We start from the raw sequence: 16,398 nt of genomic DNA, 5'->3' as shown, positions 1-16,398 counted from the left end.
AGAGAGAGAGAGAGAGAGAGAGAGAGAGAGAGAGAGAGAGAATGAACCTTATCTGGTCCACCAATCCTCGAGGATGACATCCCTGCTCAGAGCAGCCAATGCACAGAGAAGACTGTAGGGCTGGCCCCAACATAAGACATGACATCCCCTCGCCAGCCCAGAGAGCTATGGGGGAAAACTCCGGAGACACAGTGTGGGAAGCGTGTCAAGTCTCACCTCCCCACAGCAGGCCAAACCACCAAGATGAGGATATTATGTAAATAATGTAAACTCTGGTCTATATGCCAAACACTTCCATTTCACATAGAATCCTCAATCTTTTAGTCTTTCCTAAGTCCTTTCAATTGTTAGAAACCAGGACCTCCTCGACAGCACCCCTCACCCTCCACCAACCCATTTTGAGAATTATAATATCACTAACACACACAGTTAGAATACCCTGGTTTAAAAAGTTTTTATAAGTATTTTTTAATTATATGTCTTTTCAATCCTATAAGGATACAGCACTATTTCATTACAAATGTGACCTGAGATTCAGAAAAACGGTAAACTTACTTACGCATGGCTTACAAAGCAGTTAAATAACAAAAAGTATATTTAGGTTTTATGACAACTTGTACTCTATCCCCACTAAAATGGACATTTGTACCTATGAAGGCTTCAAAAAGTTTGTGGAAAAAAATTGAATGAAAAGATAATAGAATTTTCCACCAACTTTCTGAAGCTCCTTTGCATTATACCTACCTAGCATTGTTTCTAAGTAACTCAGGTACTGGGAAGTACCACTATTACTTGTTATCTAATGTTTAAATGAAGTCTCTCTTGGTTGCTAATGTAGCCAAGGTTGGGTGTTCAAGTCCACCCAGATGTGTCTTGGAAGAAAAAAAGGCCTAGTGATAATTAAAAAAAACCAAAACACTGAAATCCCTTAGTTGTTGCTATTGCTAGGTGCCAGAGTTGGTTCAGACTCAGCTATCGTAGTATTACACAATGAAGCAATACCCTGTCCTGTGCCATCCTCACAATTGTTGGGTTATATTTGAGCCCACTGTTGCAGCCACTGTGTCAATCCTCTTTACCAACACATGCTGTCCTCCTCCATGGACTGGTATCTCCTGACAACATATCCAAAGTATGTGAGCTGAAGTCTCACCACCTTGCGTCTAATGCGTTTCCTTCTAAGACAGATGTTTGTTCGTTTGGCAGTCCATTATGCTTTCACTATTATTCAACAACACCACAGTTCAAATGCATGAGTTTTCGTTATTCAGTGTCCAACTTTCACATGTCTATGAGGCGACTGAAAATACTGTGGCTTGTCTCAGTTCTTAATTCGAAAAGTAACCTCCTTGGTTTTCAACATTTTAAAGAGGTCTTGTGCAGTAGATGTACCAAACACCTTGTTTGATCTCGTAACTGCTGGTTCGATGAACATTGATTGTGGATCTAGGGTAGATGAAATCCTTGATAACTCTTTATTCATCTATCATATTACCTATAGGTCCAGTTGTGAGATTTTTGGTTTTCTTTACATTGAGTTGTAACTCATATTGATCTCTGACTGCTGCTTCCATGAAAATTGATTGTGGATCCAGGCAAGATTAAATCCTTGACAACTTCAATATTTTCTCCTTCTATACTGATGTTTCCTACTGGTACAGTTGTGAGGAGTTTGGTTTTCTTTACATGGAGATGAAACCTATACTGAAGGCTGCAATCCTTGGTATTCATCAGCAAGTGCTTCAAATCCTCCTGACTTTCAGCATGCAAAGTTGTGTTATCTACATATTGCAGGTTAATAACCCTTCCTCTAATTCTGATGGCACATTCTTCTTCATATAATCCCGCTTCCATGATTATTTGCTCAGCATATAGATTAAATACGTATGGTCATATGATACAATACTATACTTTCCTGATTTTAACCCATATTACCTTGTTCTATTCACATACCCGCCTCTTGATCCATGTTCAGGTTCTGCATGAACACAAGTAAGCATTCTAGAACTCCAATTCTTCTAAAGGGTATCCTTAGTTTAAGATTCACACTTGAATCCCTTTGCACAGTCAATGAAACACAAGCAAACATCCTTCTGGTATTCTCTGAAATCTCTATGGCGCAGAATTCTACTCTCATGCCTGGTGTTTGTTGTGTGTAAACTGAGGACTTGGTAGAGTGTACTTGTCCTTATTTCTATGCTTGCAACCACGGGCATGGAAAACTAGTCCTATTTTGAGAAAGATCTTCACTGTTCTGGTATAGAAATGTTTACAAATACACATTCTCCAAGCCAAAAATTTGCCCCCCAATAGCCCTCCATTAAGGTGTCTGGCTGTTTACTATGCCTGAGGTTTAGCTGTAGATAAGAGCAATCAGGCTCTATAGCCAACCCATTGCAAAATGTAAAATGACCTATCTTGCTGACACTGATCAGAGATTACTCCTTCTGGGGAGGGCTAGGGGCACTGGAGGCCAAGTAGTACTAGGTCAAGATAATGGCTCACCTCATTGCTGGTTTATTACGCTACCCACTTATGATATTACCCACTGACTATGTAATATGTTTGCTGTATGACGTGTATGCCTTTTGAAAGATACATAGGTCTCATTACATATACCCATCAGAAAATACATTCACTCTCTTGGTCCTAACATTGGGTCTAGGAGTTGCTATGCCCCGCTGTCTGTCTTATTTTCCATAATCGGTAAGTCACTCCTAAGGACCTGTTCAACTGTGGGGGACCCCCTCACCCCACAGTGTTGCATGAGTTAGATTCAACTTGGCTGCAACTGGTTTAGGGAGGTTCAGTGATACAATCCTTGCCTTCAGTACTGGATATCCAGGTTTGATTCCAGCCTAGCATACTTCATGCCAGCCATATGTCTGTGATTGTTTATGTGCGGCTATGACACTGAACAAGAAGCCCTGGTGGTACAATGGTTAAGCACTTAATAACAAAAAAGTTGGAGTTGAAACCCATCCAACAACTAAGCAGGAGGTAGACCTAGAGATCTGCTTCTATAAAAACTATAGCCAAGAAAATCCCATGAGGCAGTTCTACTGTTATATGGGGTCACTATGAGCCAGAATCAACTGGACAGAACCTAATAATGATGCTAAACCGATTTCAGCAAGCTTGTGGACTAAGATGCACAAGCAGAAATCCGGTGATCTCCTTCTGAAAATGAGCTAATGCAAACCCTATAAATAATGGTAGGGGAGCCAATTTCACTGGGCAAGGAATGACTCCATGGCAGCTAGCATATTTAAATATTAATGATAGGTAATGAAAAGAACATCTACCAAAGCTCTGGAAGCAAAAGGGAAATTACAAATTGCTGGGAAAGAGCCAATAAAACATCTTTAAAATTTTGTCTTGCTGTCACCTAATTACCTACATACTCAAATATAAGCCGAGTTTTCCAGCACATTTGTAATGCAGTTTTTGTGGTAAAATTAGGTGCCTCGACTGATATTTGGGTCAGCTTATACTCAAGTATATACGGTAACTTCTTTGACTATTTAATGATTTAGGGCAAATTCAAAATCAGAACTACTGCTATCCAGTCAATTATGATTCATAGTGATCCGGTGGGTTTCTGAGACTTCAACTCACTGTTATTTAAGCATTTAAAGAAATGCAATGTTTGTTTAACTTTACATTATAAATGTTTTTCAATACAATCTTGCAGCAATCTTCCCACTCTTTAGTCAAGAGAACTGAAGTCACAAACGCTCTGGAAAGGACTGAGGTTGCTGGGGGTAATGGGTGTGGCACGCTTATCAAGGGCCCCTGGTGGCATAATGTGTTTTGGGGTTTTTTAAAATCATTTTACTAGGGTCTCATACAGCTCTTATCACAATAGATACATGCATCCATTGTGCCTAGGACATTTGTACATTTGTTGCCATCATCATTTTCAAAATATTTTTTCTACTCGAGCCCTTGGTTATCAGCTTTTTTTTAAACCTCTTTTCCCCACCCTCTCCCCCTCACGAACCCTTGATAATTTATAAATATTTTTTCATGTCTTACACTGACCGATGTCTCCCTTTACCCACTTTTCTGTTGTCCATTCCCCAGGGAGGGGGTTATATTGTGATCAGTTTCCCCTTTCTACCCACCTTACCCTTACCCTCCTGGTTTCGCGACTCTCATTATTGGTCCTGAGGGGTTTATCTGTCTTGGATTCCATGTGCTTCCAGCTCTTATCTGTACCCATATACATGCTCTGGTCTAGCCAGATTTGTAAGGTAGAATTGGGGTCGTGATAGTGGGAAGGTGGGGAGCATTAACGAACTAGAGGAAAGTTGTGTTTCATCGGTGCTATACTCCACCCTGACTGCCTCATCTCTTCCTTGTGACCCTCTGTGAGGGGATGTCCAATTGTCTATCAATGGGCTCTGGGTCTCCACTTTGCACTCCTCCTCATTTACATCAATATGATTTTTCATTCTGGGTCTTTGATGCCTGATACCTGATCCCATCAACACCTCATGATCACATGGGCTGGTGTGCTTCTTCCAAGTGGGCTTTGTTGCTTCTCAACTAGATGGCTGCTTGTTTGTCTTCAAGACTTTAAGACCCCAGACGCTGTATCTTTTGATAGCTGGGTACCATCAGCTTTCTTCACCACCTTTGCTATGCACAACCTTTGGTCTTCAGTGATCATGTCAGGAAGGTGAGCATCATGGAATGCCAGGTTATTAGAACAAAGTGTTCTTGCATTGAGGGAGTACTTGAGTAGAGGTCCAATGTCCATCTGCTACCTTGATACTAACATATAAATATATGTACATATATCTATTTCCCTATCATTTATAAATATTATATATGTATATGCCTGTATTTAGACCTCTATAAATGCCCTTTGCCTCCTAGTTCTTTCCTCTATTTCCTTTTACTTTCCTCTTGTCCCACTATCATGTTCAGCCTTCATTGAGGTTTTGGTAATTCCTCTGGGCAACATTGCCCTTGATCAAGCCCTACCAGGTATCCTATGCCCTCCTTGCTGTCAATTTAAATCACTTGCTGTTCCCTTTCCCCAGCCTCGCTCTCTCCAGTGTCCGCCCCCTTGGCATAATGTGTTTAGTGAAGCTATAACTCTTTATAAAACAGAAAATCTTATTTTTCTTCCATGCAGTGGCTGGTGGTTTCAACAGGTGACCTTGCAGTTAGCAATCTAATGTGTAATCATGCCAAGCTTAAAACAAAAGACATCGTATTGCTACAGGAACTCTGACTTTCATCCTTTGCTTAAAACTTCATGTCTGAATTCAAAAAAATGATACTTTTAGATAAACGTTCCTTAAGAGTAAATGCATTGAACCATTCAATTATTTGATGTGTTAATTATAGCTCAATAAAACTAAATTTCAAAAAAATTTTAATGACTATGAAATGTAAAAAGAGTGAAAACAGACTTAAAAATTCTAAGTTACCTATTAAATAATTGCTAATCTAAATATTAAAATCTTACCATCAAGAGCCAATATTTGAGTGTCAGAGAATGTTAATAATATGTACAACTAGGAGTAATAAATTGACAAGGAATAGATCCACATTATGAAAATGTACATCTACTACTATAAAACATTAATTTTTCATTAGACAAATGGCAATGAAACTAATGTAAAATCTCAGATATGAAGGAAAGAATCAATAAATGACAAGGAAGTAAGAATCAGCATAATAAAGAAAGGAAGCTATGTACTCTGAAGAAGGTACATTTGGACAAGACAGGATGGCCATCCTGAAATGCACCAAAGGACACTGTACAGATAGTATTAATTACCCATTTTCACAAAGAAAAGACTAGGTCACTCAGGAGCCTCTAGAAGCACAGCTGAATTAAGCAGGGGAATGAAGGGTGTCTTGAGGTGGTGTGGAAGACAATTTCTACAGGGCAGGGATGTATTACGTACCTGTAAAGGCATATGCAGAAAAGGACTGAGCTGTTTAAAAGGGTAAAGGAAGTAGCTCAGGTAAGTCAACACCTGGCTCTGCTACTTTGTGTGGCAAGGAACACATGAGAGCATACTACAGCTGCTGCTGTTCCCTGAAGACTCCGCCAGTGTCACCTGGAAGGTGTATACGAACACAAGACCGGAGCAGAGCCCTTTGTCTTCTCTCTAGAGGTACTACTACTACCTGGAAAAGCAGGTAACTGGGGAACTGCAGATTTGCATCTAGAAAGTAACATTATATAGATGACTTAGTATTTGCACCATCAAAGTTCTTTTTGTTGTTGTTGTTCTTGACTCCGGATATTTGCTGTATTGAGGTGGTCTAGAACCCAACTCTCTGGGATATGCTTATACTTGCAGGGTAATTGACTAATGTCTGCTGTCTGAGAATGGGTTTTGGCGGTACTGTGGATCAGATATGCTGCTAACCACAGATGTGCATAAATAATTTTTACATAAAGAGTATTTAAAGCTTTTTGTCAGAGAAAGAAAAGGAATAGAAACATATTACTAAGAAATGTAATCCTTCTACATAGATTTTTCCAAGTAGCAAATATTTCTGAGATACCCAGATTATGCAGGGACTTTTTATAATGCCTCACATTCTGCAAAAGATCGTCCATGTATGTTTTCAAACTGAAACGATCACATTTTAATATTGCTATTCATTTAGAACAAAATCAGCAACATTAGCATCGAGGGTGAGTTTATACATTATCTGAATATTAGTGATACTTCCATCAGGAGAACGTTATTGTTTTGGAGAGACTTGTTAGCTTCAAGTCCGCAGGCTCAAGGGGACCTCCCATGACCTAAATAGAACTACCATGGGGTTTTCAAGGCTTTCATAGGTTTCCTTTTGGAAGCACATGGCTAGGCATAACTCCTGAGGAAATTCTCAGTAGTTCCAAACCACCTACCTTCAGGAGTTAAGAGCGTAACCATTTTCCACCCAGGAGTTGACATTTTAAAAAATGTTAAATCCTCCAAAGTCTTGCCAGAAAAATACTAGCAAGTAATAGTCACTCAACCCTAAAATACAACTAAATCTACTTTTAAGTCACCACGATGTACCATGGGTAATTACCACAGATCCATACATATATTTCAACAAACTATTACAAGAAAATCTAACACAAGTGCTCTTGCTTTACCAGGTAACTAAGTGCCTGCATGCAGAAAACAAAAAATAATGGCGAGAAAGGCAGAGATTTAAGGAGTGAGGTTCTATGTAGAAAAATCAGAATTCATTCCAATGAAACTCCAAAAGTGTCCAAACTCTACTTAGGCAATAACCAAAGCAGATCAAATGGGAGCCAAAATGTTTTCCAGGCTTGAGAAAAGCCAGGTTTCAGCAGTGAGTACGAATAATGCACTACAGTGGTATTTCATTTGTTTGTTTTCCCTTTTCCCAAAGTGAGTACCGGTCTCCTTGAAAATCTGAAGAAAGCTATCGATTTACTACGCCAAAAAAAAGTACACATCCACAATATTTTGGGCAAAATATGGCATTCCTAAACCTTCTGAGTGACTCAACCTAACCCTGGTGGCACAGCAATTAAGTGCTCAGCTGGTAACTCAAAGAGGTTGGACCCTAGCCTGCCTCTCGGCAGGAGAAAAAGGTGGCAGTCTGCTTTTATAACTGCCTTAGAGCAGTTCTACACTGTTCTATAAGATCATCGTGAGTTGGAATCTAACTGCCAGCAAGGAGTTTGGTTTGAAACTTCTGAAATCAAGGTAGAGTCAGAAACTCTGAATTTTAAAAAGTATCATGACAGGGAGGCAAGGAACTTTTAAATTGGGAATAAAAACACCTCAAGAAGAGATGAAGATTGGAGGTCAAGGTTTGGGAGGCAAGTCTGAAGTCACTAATGTTTGCTGAGATCATATTATCTAACAGGATTGTACAAGAGAAATATGATGTGAACCACTCACATAATTTAAAATTTTCTAGCAGCCACATGATAAAAGTTTGGAGAAGCAAGTGAAATGTTAAAGACAGCAAAAATGTTACCATTCTAACATTTACTCTCTATCATATATCAGTTTATTAATCAATAATTTTTAATTTAAGTTTCACAAATCTGTGTATTGTTCACTTACTTATAGCACATTCAGTTTGCCTGGGACTGAGGAGCCTACCCAGGATGTGGGACCTCAATGCAAAAATCAAGACAGTCCCAGACAAATTTGGTCAACCCTAATATCTCAATTTTAATGAGCCACATTTCAAGAGCTGTGTAGTCACAACTAAGGAGGCCTGGTGGTGCTGTCAGGTAAGCATCAGACTACTAATCCCAAAGTCAATAGTTCAAATCTACCAGCTCTCCACAAAAAGAAAGAGGCCGTCTGCTCCCATTAGATTTATAGCCTTGGAAACCATGAGTCAGAATTACTTGATGGCAGTTGTATGGTCACATGTGGCTTGTGACTACAGTACTGGTTAGCACAGCTAACACACTGCCATCAGGTCAATGTTGACTCATAGCGACCCTAAAAGACAGGGTAGAACTGCCCCAGGAAGTTTCTCAGACTGTCATTCTTTACAGGAGTAGAAAGACCTTTCTCCTGCGTAGGGGCTGGTGGTTTTGATTATCACTAGAACGTACACTTGTGTACAATTCCAAGTATAATGGTTAAAATAGCAAAGTTTATGTTGCATACATTTTACCATAATTTAAAGTTAATGAAACAGGGTGCCATTTAATGGGCTAGGAAATAGCAAGTGGATGGATAGAATTACTCAGTCAAATGATGAAAAACAAAAATTTAATTGAAACTTGTGAAATCCAGAAAAATCTGGTTGAATTCTGGCTCTCACAGATTTCACTGTATTGGAGTTTTCCTTCTCTGAAGGCTTTTGCAGTTTTGCTGCATGCTTATGTACCAAACCCACTGCCAGGTCAATTCCAACTCACAGAAACCCTCTAGGACAGGGTAGAATTGCTTCACAGGGTTTCCTATGCTCAGTCAGAACCCACTCAAGGGCAGTAGGTTGAGCTGGTTAATGTTTACAGAGATCAATAGGTCGCTTCTCCCCAGCAGCTGGCAGATTCAAAATGCTGACCTTTTAGTTAGCAGCCAAGCACTTAACTGCTGCAGAACCAAGGCTCCTTAATAAGGGAACTAAAGCAAAATACACCAAACCCAATGCCATTGAGTTGATCTTGACACTCAGTGAACCTATAGGACAAAGGATAATTAACCCCCTCAGGTTTCCAAGGCTGTAAAACTTGACAGAAGCAGACTGTCTATGGAACATTGCAGTGTACAGTCAAGTGCTTTAACCACTGCTCCTATATATTTATGTCAAATAAACCAAACCCACTGTTGAGTTGATTCTGACTTACATCAACCATATAGGACAGAGTAGAATGCTCCATCAGGTTTCCTAGATTAAAACCCTCTACAGAAGCAGTCTCATCTTTCTCCTCTGCCTGCTGGTGGGCTTGAACTGCCTATCTTTCCATCAACAGTCCAATGTTAATGAAGTTCATGCTATGACATGAATGGATGAACAATAAAAACCAGGTCACATAAGCCAGACATAAAAGGACAGAGCTAAAATTATGACCACACAATTTGTAGAAGGCTATGGAGGGCACTGGGAGCCCAAAACCCATCTGCAGCATATCTAGTCGGATGGAGCAGCTGGCAGGTCTGCTCTAGCTAAAGGCAAGAGTCCCGATCAGCCTTACTGATCAGGCAAAGATCATTATAATCTTGATTTAGCTGGATCTAACACAACACTTGGGCAGTTGACCTCCCTATAGACACGATTTCAATTTGTTCTGGGTGTAAGTAACTTAGTTGTTCCCTGACAGAAATTTCTTCACTGGCTTTTTGAATGATGATGGGGTCTTTTCCCTCTCACACATTATTTTTGTTTTTGTCTTTATACTAATATGATCTTATCCTTACCAACTTTGTGTGATTTGTTTATTGTTTTCTGCTGGGTTTCCCAGCTGTTATGCACAGGAGCAGATGTATAATGATAATACAAGGTGTTAAAGGGAATGCAGGAGTGTGGGATGGGCGATGGGGAGGGACAGGGGATTTCAGGAGTAAATAATGAAGGTGGGAGGTGAGAGGGAGCAAAAGAACTGATCGTGATTGCACAACTCATATTAAAGGCAATTTAACTATGGGGGCTTTGCAATGCTCAAAGACAGACGTGGTGATGATTGTATAATACCCCTTGATATGACTGAACAATTGAACGACTCAATTGTATGTGCCAATACAACCGTTGGGGGGAAAAAGGGCAAATGTTGTATTATGAAATATCTAGAATAGACAAATGCAGAGACAGAAAGCAAACTAGTGGTTATCGTGGGAGGGGAGAATGGAGAGTTATTACATAATGAGTACAGAGTTCCTGTTTGGGGTGACGAAAACATTTTGGAAACAAATGACTGCAATACTGCGAGTGTGGCAATGTTTATGTTGTGTATATTTTACCACAATATAAAGTTAATGGAATAGGGTGCAGTTTAATGGGGCAGGCAATAGCAAACGGAAGGAATAGAGAATTACTGAAGATGATTTTTAAAAATTTTAATTGAAAAATTTAAAAAAGGCGTGCGGGGGTGGGGTGGGGTGGGGTGGTGTGACGACAAAGTAAACTAAAGGAGAGACCATTAGGGGGGAAGGAGTCCTGGTGGCACAGTGGGTTACTTGCAATGCTAAGCGCCAGGCCGGTAATTCGAAAGCACCAACCAGTCCGCGGGGGGCAACATGAGGCTTTCTACTTCCCATGAAGAGTTAGTCTCGGACACCCACACGGGGCCGTCTACTCGGCCCTACTGGTCACTATAAACTGGAACCGACTGGATGGCAGTGAGCAGAGGTTCAGAGGCTTCTGAAGACCTGACAGTGGATGGGGAACTCGGGCCAAATGATGAAACGCAGCATTCGTCCCCAGGAGAGACAGAACTGAAGGTGGAGGGCCCCGTCAGCGGCTCCAAAGCGGGCCCCGGCCCGGCCCGGTGTCCCCACGAGAGGGAGGCCGCGCCGCCAGCCCGCCCGCTCGCCCGCCGCCGGGCCTGCCCGGTCTACCTGTGCAAGGGCGGCAGCTCCTGCGCGTCGCTGGGCGGGTCGGGCGTGTTGGGGATGACGCCCAGGATGGTGCTCTGCAGCGACGTGCCCTTGAGCAGGCGGCTGCGCACGAGCTGCAGGTTGCGAGCGGAGTCCACGCTGGTGCGCATGGTGGAACCGGGCAGCAGGACGCCCTCGTGCGTGAGCAGCAGGGGGAGGCGGCTGGGAATCTGGATGGGGCTCACCGACGACATGGCGACTGAAGGCCGCACAGAAGACGTCCGAAGGGAGCAGGACGGACCGCTCGGCGCAGGCTCGGCGCAGACACGACGGGCCGGCCCAGCTGTCCGGCGCACCGCCGCTTCCGGCCCACCTCGCCGGCGCACCGCCGCTTCCGGCCCAGCTGTCGGGCCCGCCCCCTGGCTCGTACGTCGCGGTTCCGCGCGGCTCACGGCCTTAGCTCCGCCCCCTCGCGGAGCCACAGGTGGGGCTTGCGTGCCGTAAATATGCAAAAAGAAGCGCCCCAACCCCTCTTCGGACCTTTCCCCCTCCGGGCCTTTTCCGTGAACCTCACCCACAGAAAGACCCACCTCTGTGCTGTATTTGGAAGGACGAATCGTGTTTACATTGAACCTGTTTAAACTTTTATAATTTTTGTTGTTGTTGTTCCAAGGCTTTCCCATCAAATGCATTTGTGATAGTTTTACTGACACACAGTTCACCTATACATTTCAACAGTTCAGTTTCACTAAAAAGAGTTGTGCAATCATTGTCAGAATCCATTTTAGAACATTTTCTTCTTTCTTGTACTAGTTATTAACTCCCCATTTCCCTGTAACCTTCCCTGCCATACCCCTAGGAAAACTATAATCCAATTAGTGTCTGATTGATTGCAGATTTTCAATCACATTGCTAAATAGTGCAGTGCTCCTGTATACTAATATCATCCACTCAGTTTTCCTTCCAACATCTTACATAATCATAGTACAATGATCAAAATCAGGAAAGTTCATCAATAGACCTTAGCCAAATTTTGCCAATTTTCTCACGGGTGGCCTTTTTCTGATCCAGGATGCAATCCTTGATCCCATTTTTCATTTAACTTTGATGTCTCTTTGGTTTCCCTTTTCTGTGACAAATTTTTCTACCTTTTGGTTACCTTTTAAAACTTTGAGGCTGTTGGTCAATTGTTTTGTAGAATGCTTCCTCAATTTGGTTTTAACAGTTTCATTGGCACTTCATCCACATGTCATACAATTCAATAGTATGTATGAAACCATATGAAACAGAGTTGTACAATCTTTACTACATTCAATTTTAGAACATTATTTTCCCTTGTACTCATTGTTATGCATGTGATTTTTCAATTGGGGCAAAAATATATACAACAAAACATTCTCCCATTCAATAACTTCTACATCTATAATTCAGCGCCATTGATTATATCCTTGTTGTACAACTTTTATTGATAGCCCTCTCCAAATGGTTCCACCACCATTAAAATGTACTCAACAACCCCTAAACAAAAACTCTTCCTCCTTCACCCATAGTAACTATAGGTCAAGTTTGGCTTCTCTTCTTTCTTCTTCTTTATTTTTAGTAGTTTCCTTAATATAATAATCACATTTCATACACTTCCACAGTTAAATTGCTTTTAAGAAGAGTTATATATACATCATCACAATCAGTTCTAATGTTCCCTCTTCCCTCCTGAATTCATTGATTGCTTCCCAATTCCCTTCTCTTGTCCTCAATTCTCCTCCCTCTCCCCCACTTCCTGATAAACCACTGCATCAGTTTTTGTCTCCATGCACCCACTCCTTCTGTGCCTCTTGAACTGAGAGACCTAACAGAAAAGTTAAAGACAAAAACAAAACATAATACAAAGAAGAAAATAATGTAAAGATAAAAATAAAGAGTAAGAACAAAAAGACCACAGCAATATTTCAAAAAGCTAAACAAAAATTTTTTTTAAGCCAGAGAAGAAACGTCTGTCTTGGAACAATCTAGAAATATTTGAGCAAAACGCAAATTCAGGTTGGGTCAAGAGAAAGATCAACTGATCAAGTATCATATACTAGGTTCGATCCACCATAATCAAGTTTACAATAATCTCTGCCTAATAGTCAAGCTATTCAAGTCCCTTTTCTGTGACTAGAAAGCATCTACCAGAGGCCTAATCTGACTAGATAGCCTGAAGATGGGCTCAGGGTTCCCACTGTCCTCCACAGCCTTCTACAAACTGGGTGTTCGCAATTTAAGCTCTGAGATTATTGTCCTCTTTGGATTTCACAGGCAACTGTGTTCCTTAGATGTGGACGTAGTTGATGACTTACTTAGATGGCTGCATTTTAAAACCTTTAAGATCCCAGTCACTAGTCCAGCTGATAGCTGGGCCCCATTTGCTTTTTTCATTTCTTCTTTTTTTCTTTAGAAAAAGAAAACAGGCATGTTCTCAAGATGAACTTGAGTTCTACGAGGCTCAAATGAAAGAAAGAGGTGAAGTTAGGGTAAAATAAATAATCTTCAGCGGGTGGAAGCTAAAATCCAGTCAGACATTTTCATCAAACACTTGCCCGTGTCTCACTGACATTTTTCAGAACCAATCAGGCTAAACCTGCTGCCTTCACCACTTTTACTTTTTTCCCCTTCTTTTTTTGTTTTGCCTTCTTTTTTTTCCTCTGCCTCGGGTTCATCCACGCTGGGCACTGATATTCGTTCCTCGGAATATCAGTCTCCATTTTCATGTCATCTTCCCCTTTCTCTTCGTTCACCTCACACTGCAATTTCACTTGGTAGTGTTTGTCTACCACAAAAGTTGCTGTCTCTTAAACATCTTTTATGAGAACATTACCATCTACTTTGAGAATCTTTTTAAGTCTGTTGAGCTCCTTTGGGACATTATTGTTTCTCTTTTCAGCACATATTTTCCTTTTCCACTTTCTCCATAAGCTTGTAGCCATGTTTGACCTGAGCAAGTGTTACTATCTCATGTGCAGCAGGTAGGGCACACCATCTGCTTTCTTCACCACACTTTGCTGTAGCGCCCTTATCTTCAGTGATCTCTTCCTGAAGGCAAGCAGGGCCATGTGATAAGAACGAACTGTTCTTGGATTAGGGCTTGAATTATGTGCGAACACAGAATCCATCTTCTTGTTCTATGGTTATGAACAATTCTGGCTAACTTTGGTAGTCATATTATGACCAAAAGCAAAACTAGAACAACAACAAAACAAACAAAAATGAAAAGCATTGTCAGTCATGCCTTTGGGGTATAAGGTGATTTCAATGATAGCATCAATAACTTACACAATAACATAGAATTTAAGGTATTGTTGATATTAGGAGTTTATGTCAGTATAGTCCAACTGCAAGCTGCAATCCATGAACTGATGCTTTGTACTGATTGATTTCTTAATTGATTGAGCTCTGTTTACAGTGAGCATGGGGGTTGGTGCTACAGGAAATTTTCCTGTATCATTTCTGGAAAAGGCAGACCCTTGACTCTCAGATTAAAACCCGTCATATTAATGCAAGGGGAGCATTGCAGTACTAAATATATGGTGGTTCTGGGTCGCCTTTCATTGGACACCCACTAAGCCAGGTGTCCCACCCAAGGTCCAATGACTGCCATTTCCACAGTCTTGGGATGGCCATTTTTTGACTCCTTTCCCATAAGAGTATTTCAGTTATATATCCAAGGATATAGGTAGTTGTATTAGTCTGGGTACTGGCACTGTCAGAGGTCTCCACACGGCTGCTCCAGCACCCAGGACTGCATCGGGGTAGGTCCATGCGGCTTCACTTTGGGGATGTCTTGCAGGAAGTCAGCCTTGCAAGCTGAAGCAGGGAACTGCTAAGGCAGCTGCACCCTGGTCCGACTATCAGAAAGCGAGAGACCAGAGAACTAGAAAGGCGAGGCTCACTGAGTCATTTACCCCTCCGCCCTTCAATTAACCCCACATGTGCTTATGGGCCAGGTTGGCACAGTAAACTAACTACCTCAGTAGTTTGGAGGCAGGGCCGAGATTGTTAAGTCAGGCTTCCACATTGAGTCCTTTGGTGCGGCCCTTGGTGGGCTGATGTGTTTTTATTATTAGATTAGCACGCTTACTTTTGGCAAGAATATCACAGAAGTGATACTGTGCTCTTTTTTGTAATACATGCAAGTGAGGGATCGTATTGTTGGAACTCTGATGGTGACGTGGGTTATCCATCAGGCTGCTAACCCCAAAGGCAGCCGTTGGGCTCTGCCAGCTACTCCTTAGGAGAGAGGTGAAGCTTTCTGTAAAGATTCCAGCCTTGGAAGCTCGCGGGAGCAGTTCTACTCTGTCCTATAGGATCAACCGGAGTCAAAATCCACTTGTAACTTTTTTGGTTTGGTCTCTAAAAATTTCGATTCCTTGGTGAAGTTGATGTCTGTTGGGTTTTTCCACTGAAGGGCACTATTCAGGTCTTTGTAAATAGTATGAATCTCCTGGGGAGAGACTTTTACACTTATTAATTAGAATCATGCTGTAAGAAATAGCTGTCTCCTTTATTTACTTACTTATGCATGCTAGTATGGATTCATGGGTATATGCTTTTTCTATGATATTACTATGTATTTTGATGCTCAAATTATTTTCATTTTGACTATTGAGAGCTCCTTCATGCTGGAATTTGATTTGGGTTTGGCCATGAGGGGGACAATCTTACCTGACACGAGAGCCAGTTAAGGTCTCAGAATCCAAGAGGAACTGAAAATCCATTCAGGTCAATAAATCTGCATTGAGAGACTAAGTGCCAGGCTCTGAGGCGAAAGCTGAAGGATAAAGAAGGGAACAAGGCTTAAGTATGTCTCAGCTAGAGGAACAGACCTATAACACATGAGTGTAATATGGGACTGATGCACAATTCTATGTGTACAATAGGTAATGGGAGGCAGAAGGCAGGTGTACTAGGGGCTGGGGTGAAGGCACAAAAGGACTTTGGAAGCTTCTGCCTAAATGATCTATCTCTTTATCTGGCATGATTCCACTTTCTTTCACTTATTCACTGAATATATATTTAAAAATATCTGCTATGTGCTAATATTCTAATGGAGAAAACAAACAATAAACCAAATCAAACCCACTTCCCCTGAATCCATTTCAGGCCACAGCAACACTAGAGGCAAAGTAGAAGTGCTCCATAACTTTCTGAGACGGAAAATCTTTTTTTTCATTAAAAAAAAAAATCATTTTATTAGGGGCTCATACAACTCTTATCACAATTCATACACACATCAATTGTGTAAAGCGCATTTGTACATTCATTGCTCTCATCATTCTCAAAACATTTTCTCTCCACTTAAACCCCCGGCATTAGGTCCTCATTTTTCCCCTCCCTCCCCGCTCCCCCCTCCCTCATG

General features: G+C 41.4%; 1 protein-coding gene and 1 pseudogene across 1 annotated transcript in view; both read right to left on the bottom strand.

The window, feature by feature from the left end:
- The window catches only part of LONP2 (lon peptidase 2, peroxisomal), a 175,447-nt gene extending 164,114 nt beyond the window's left edge, over positions 1 to 11,333 (bottom strand). Inside the window, exon 1 of the mRNA XM_004704690.3 lies at positions 11,028 to 11,333. Within this exon, the coding sequence (XP_004704747.1) occupies positions 11,028 to 11,260 (233 nt within the window). The 5' untranslated portion in view covers positions 11,261 to 11,333. The remainder of the gene's footprint in view (positions 1 to 11,027) is intronic.
- A 2,279-nt stretch (positions 11,334 to 13,612) lies between these two features.
- LOC101640275 lies at positions 13,613 to 13,969 on the bottom strand (annotated as a pseudogene).
- Positions 13,970 to 16,398: the final 2,429 nt, after the last annotated feature.

The sequence above is a fragment of the Echinops telfairi genome, unplaced genomic scaffold (assembly GCF_000313985.2).
Source record: "Echinops telfairi isolate 266 unplaced genomic scaffold, ASM31398v2 ScPeMD7_2291;HRSCAF=2852, whole genome shotgun sequence".
Taxonomy (NCBI): Eukaryota; Metazoa; Chordata; class Mammalia; order Afrosoricida; family Tenrecidae; genus Echinops; species Echinops telfairi.
The sequence above is the reverse complement of the archived record's forward strand: the minus strand, read 5'-3'. Positions and strand labels throughout refer to the sequence as shown.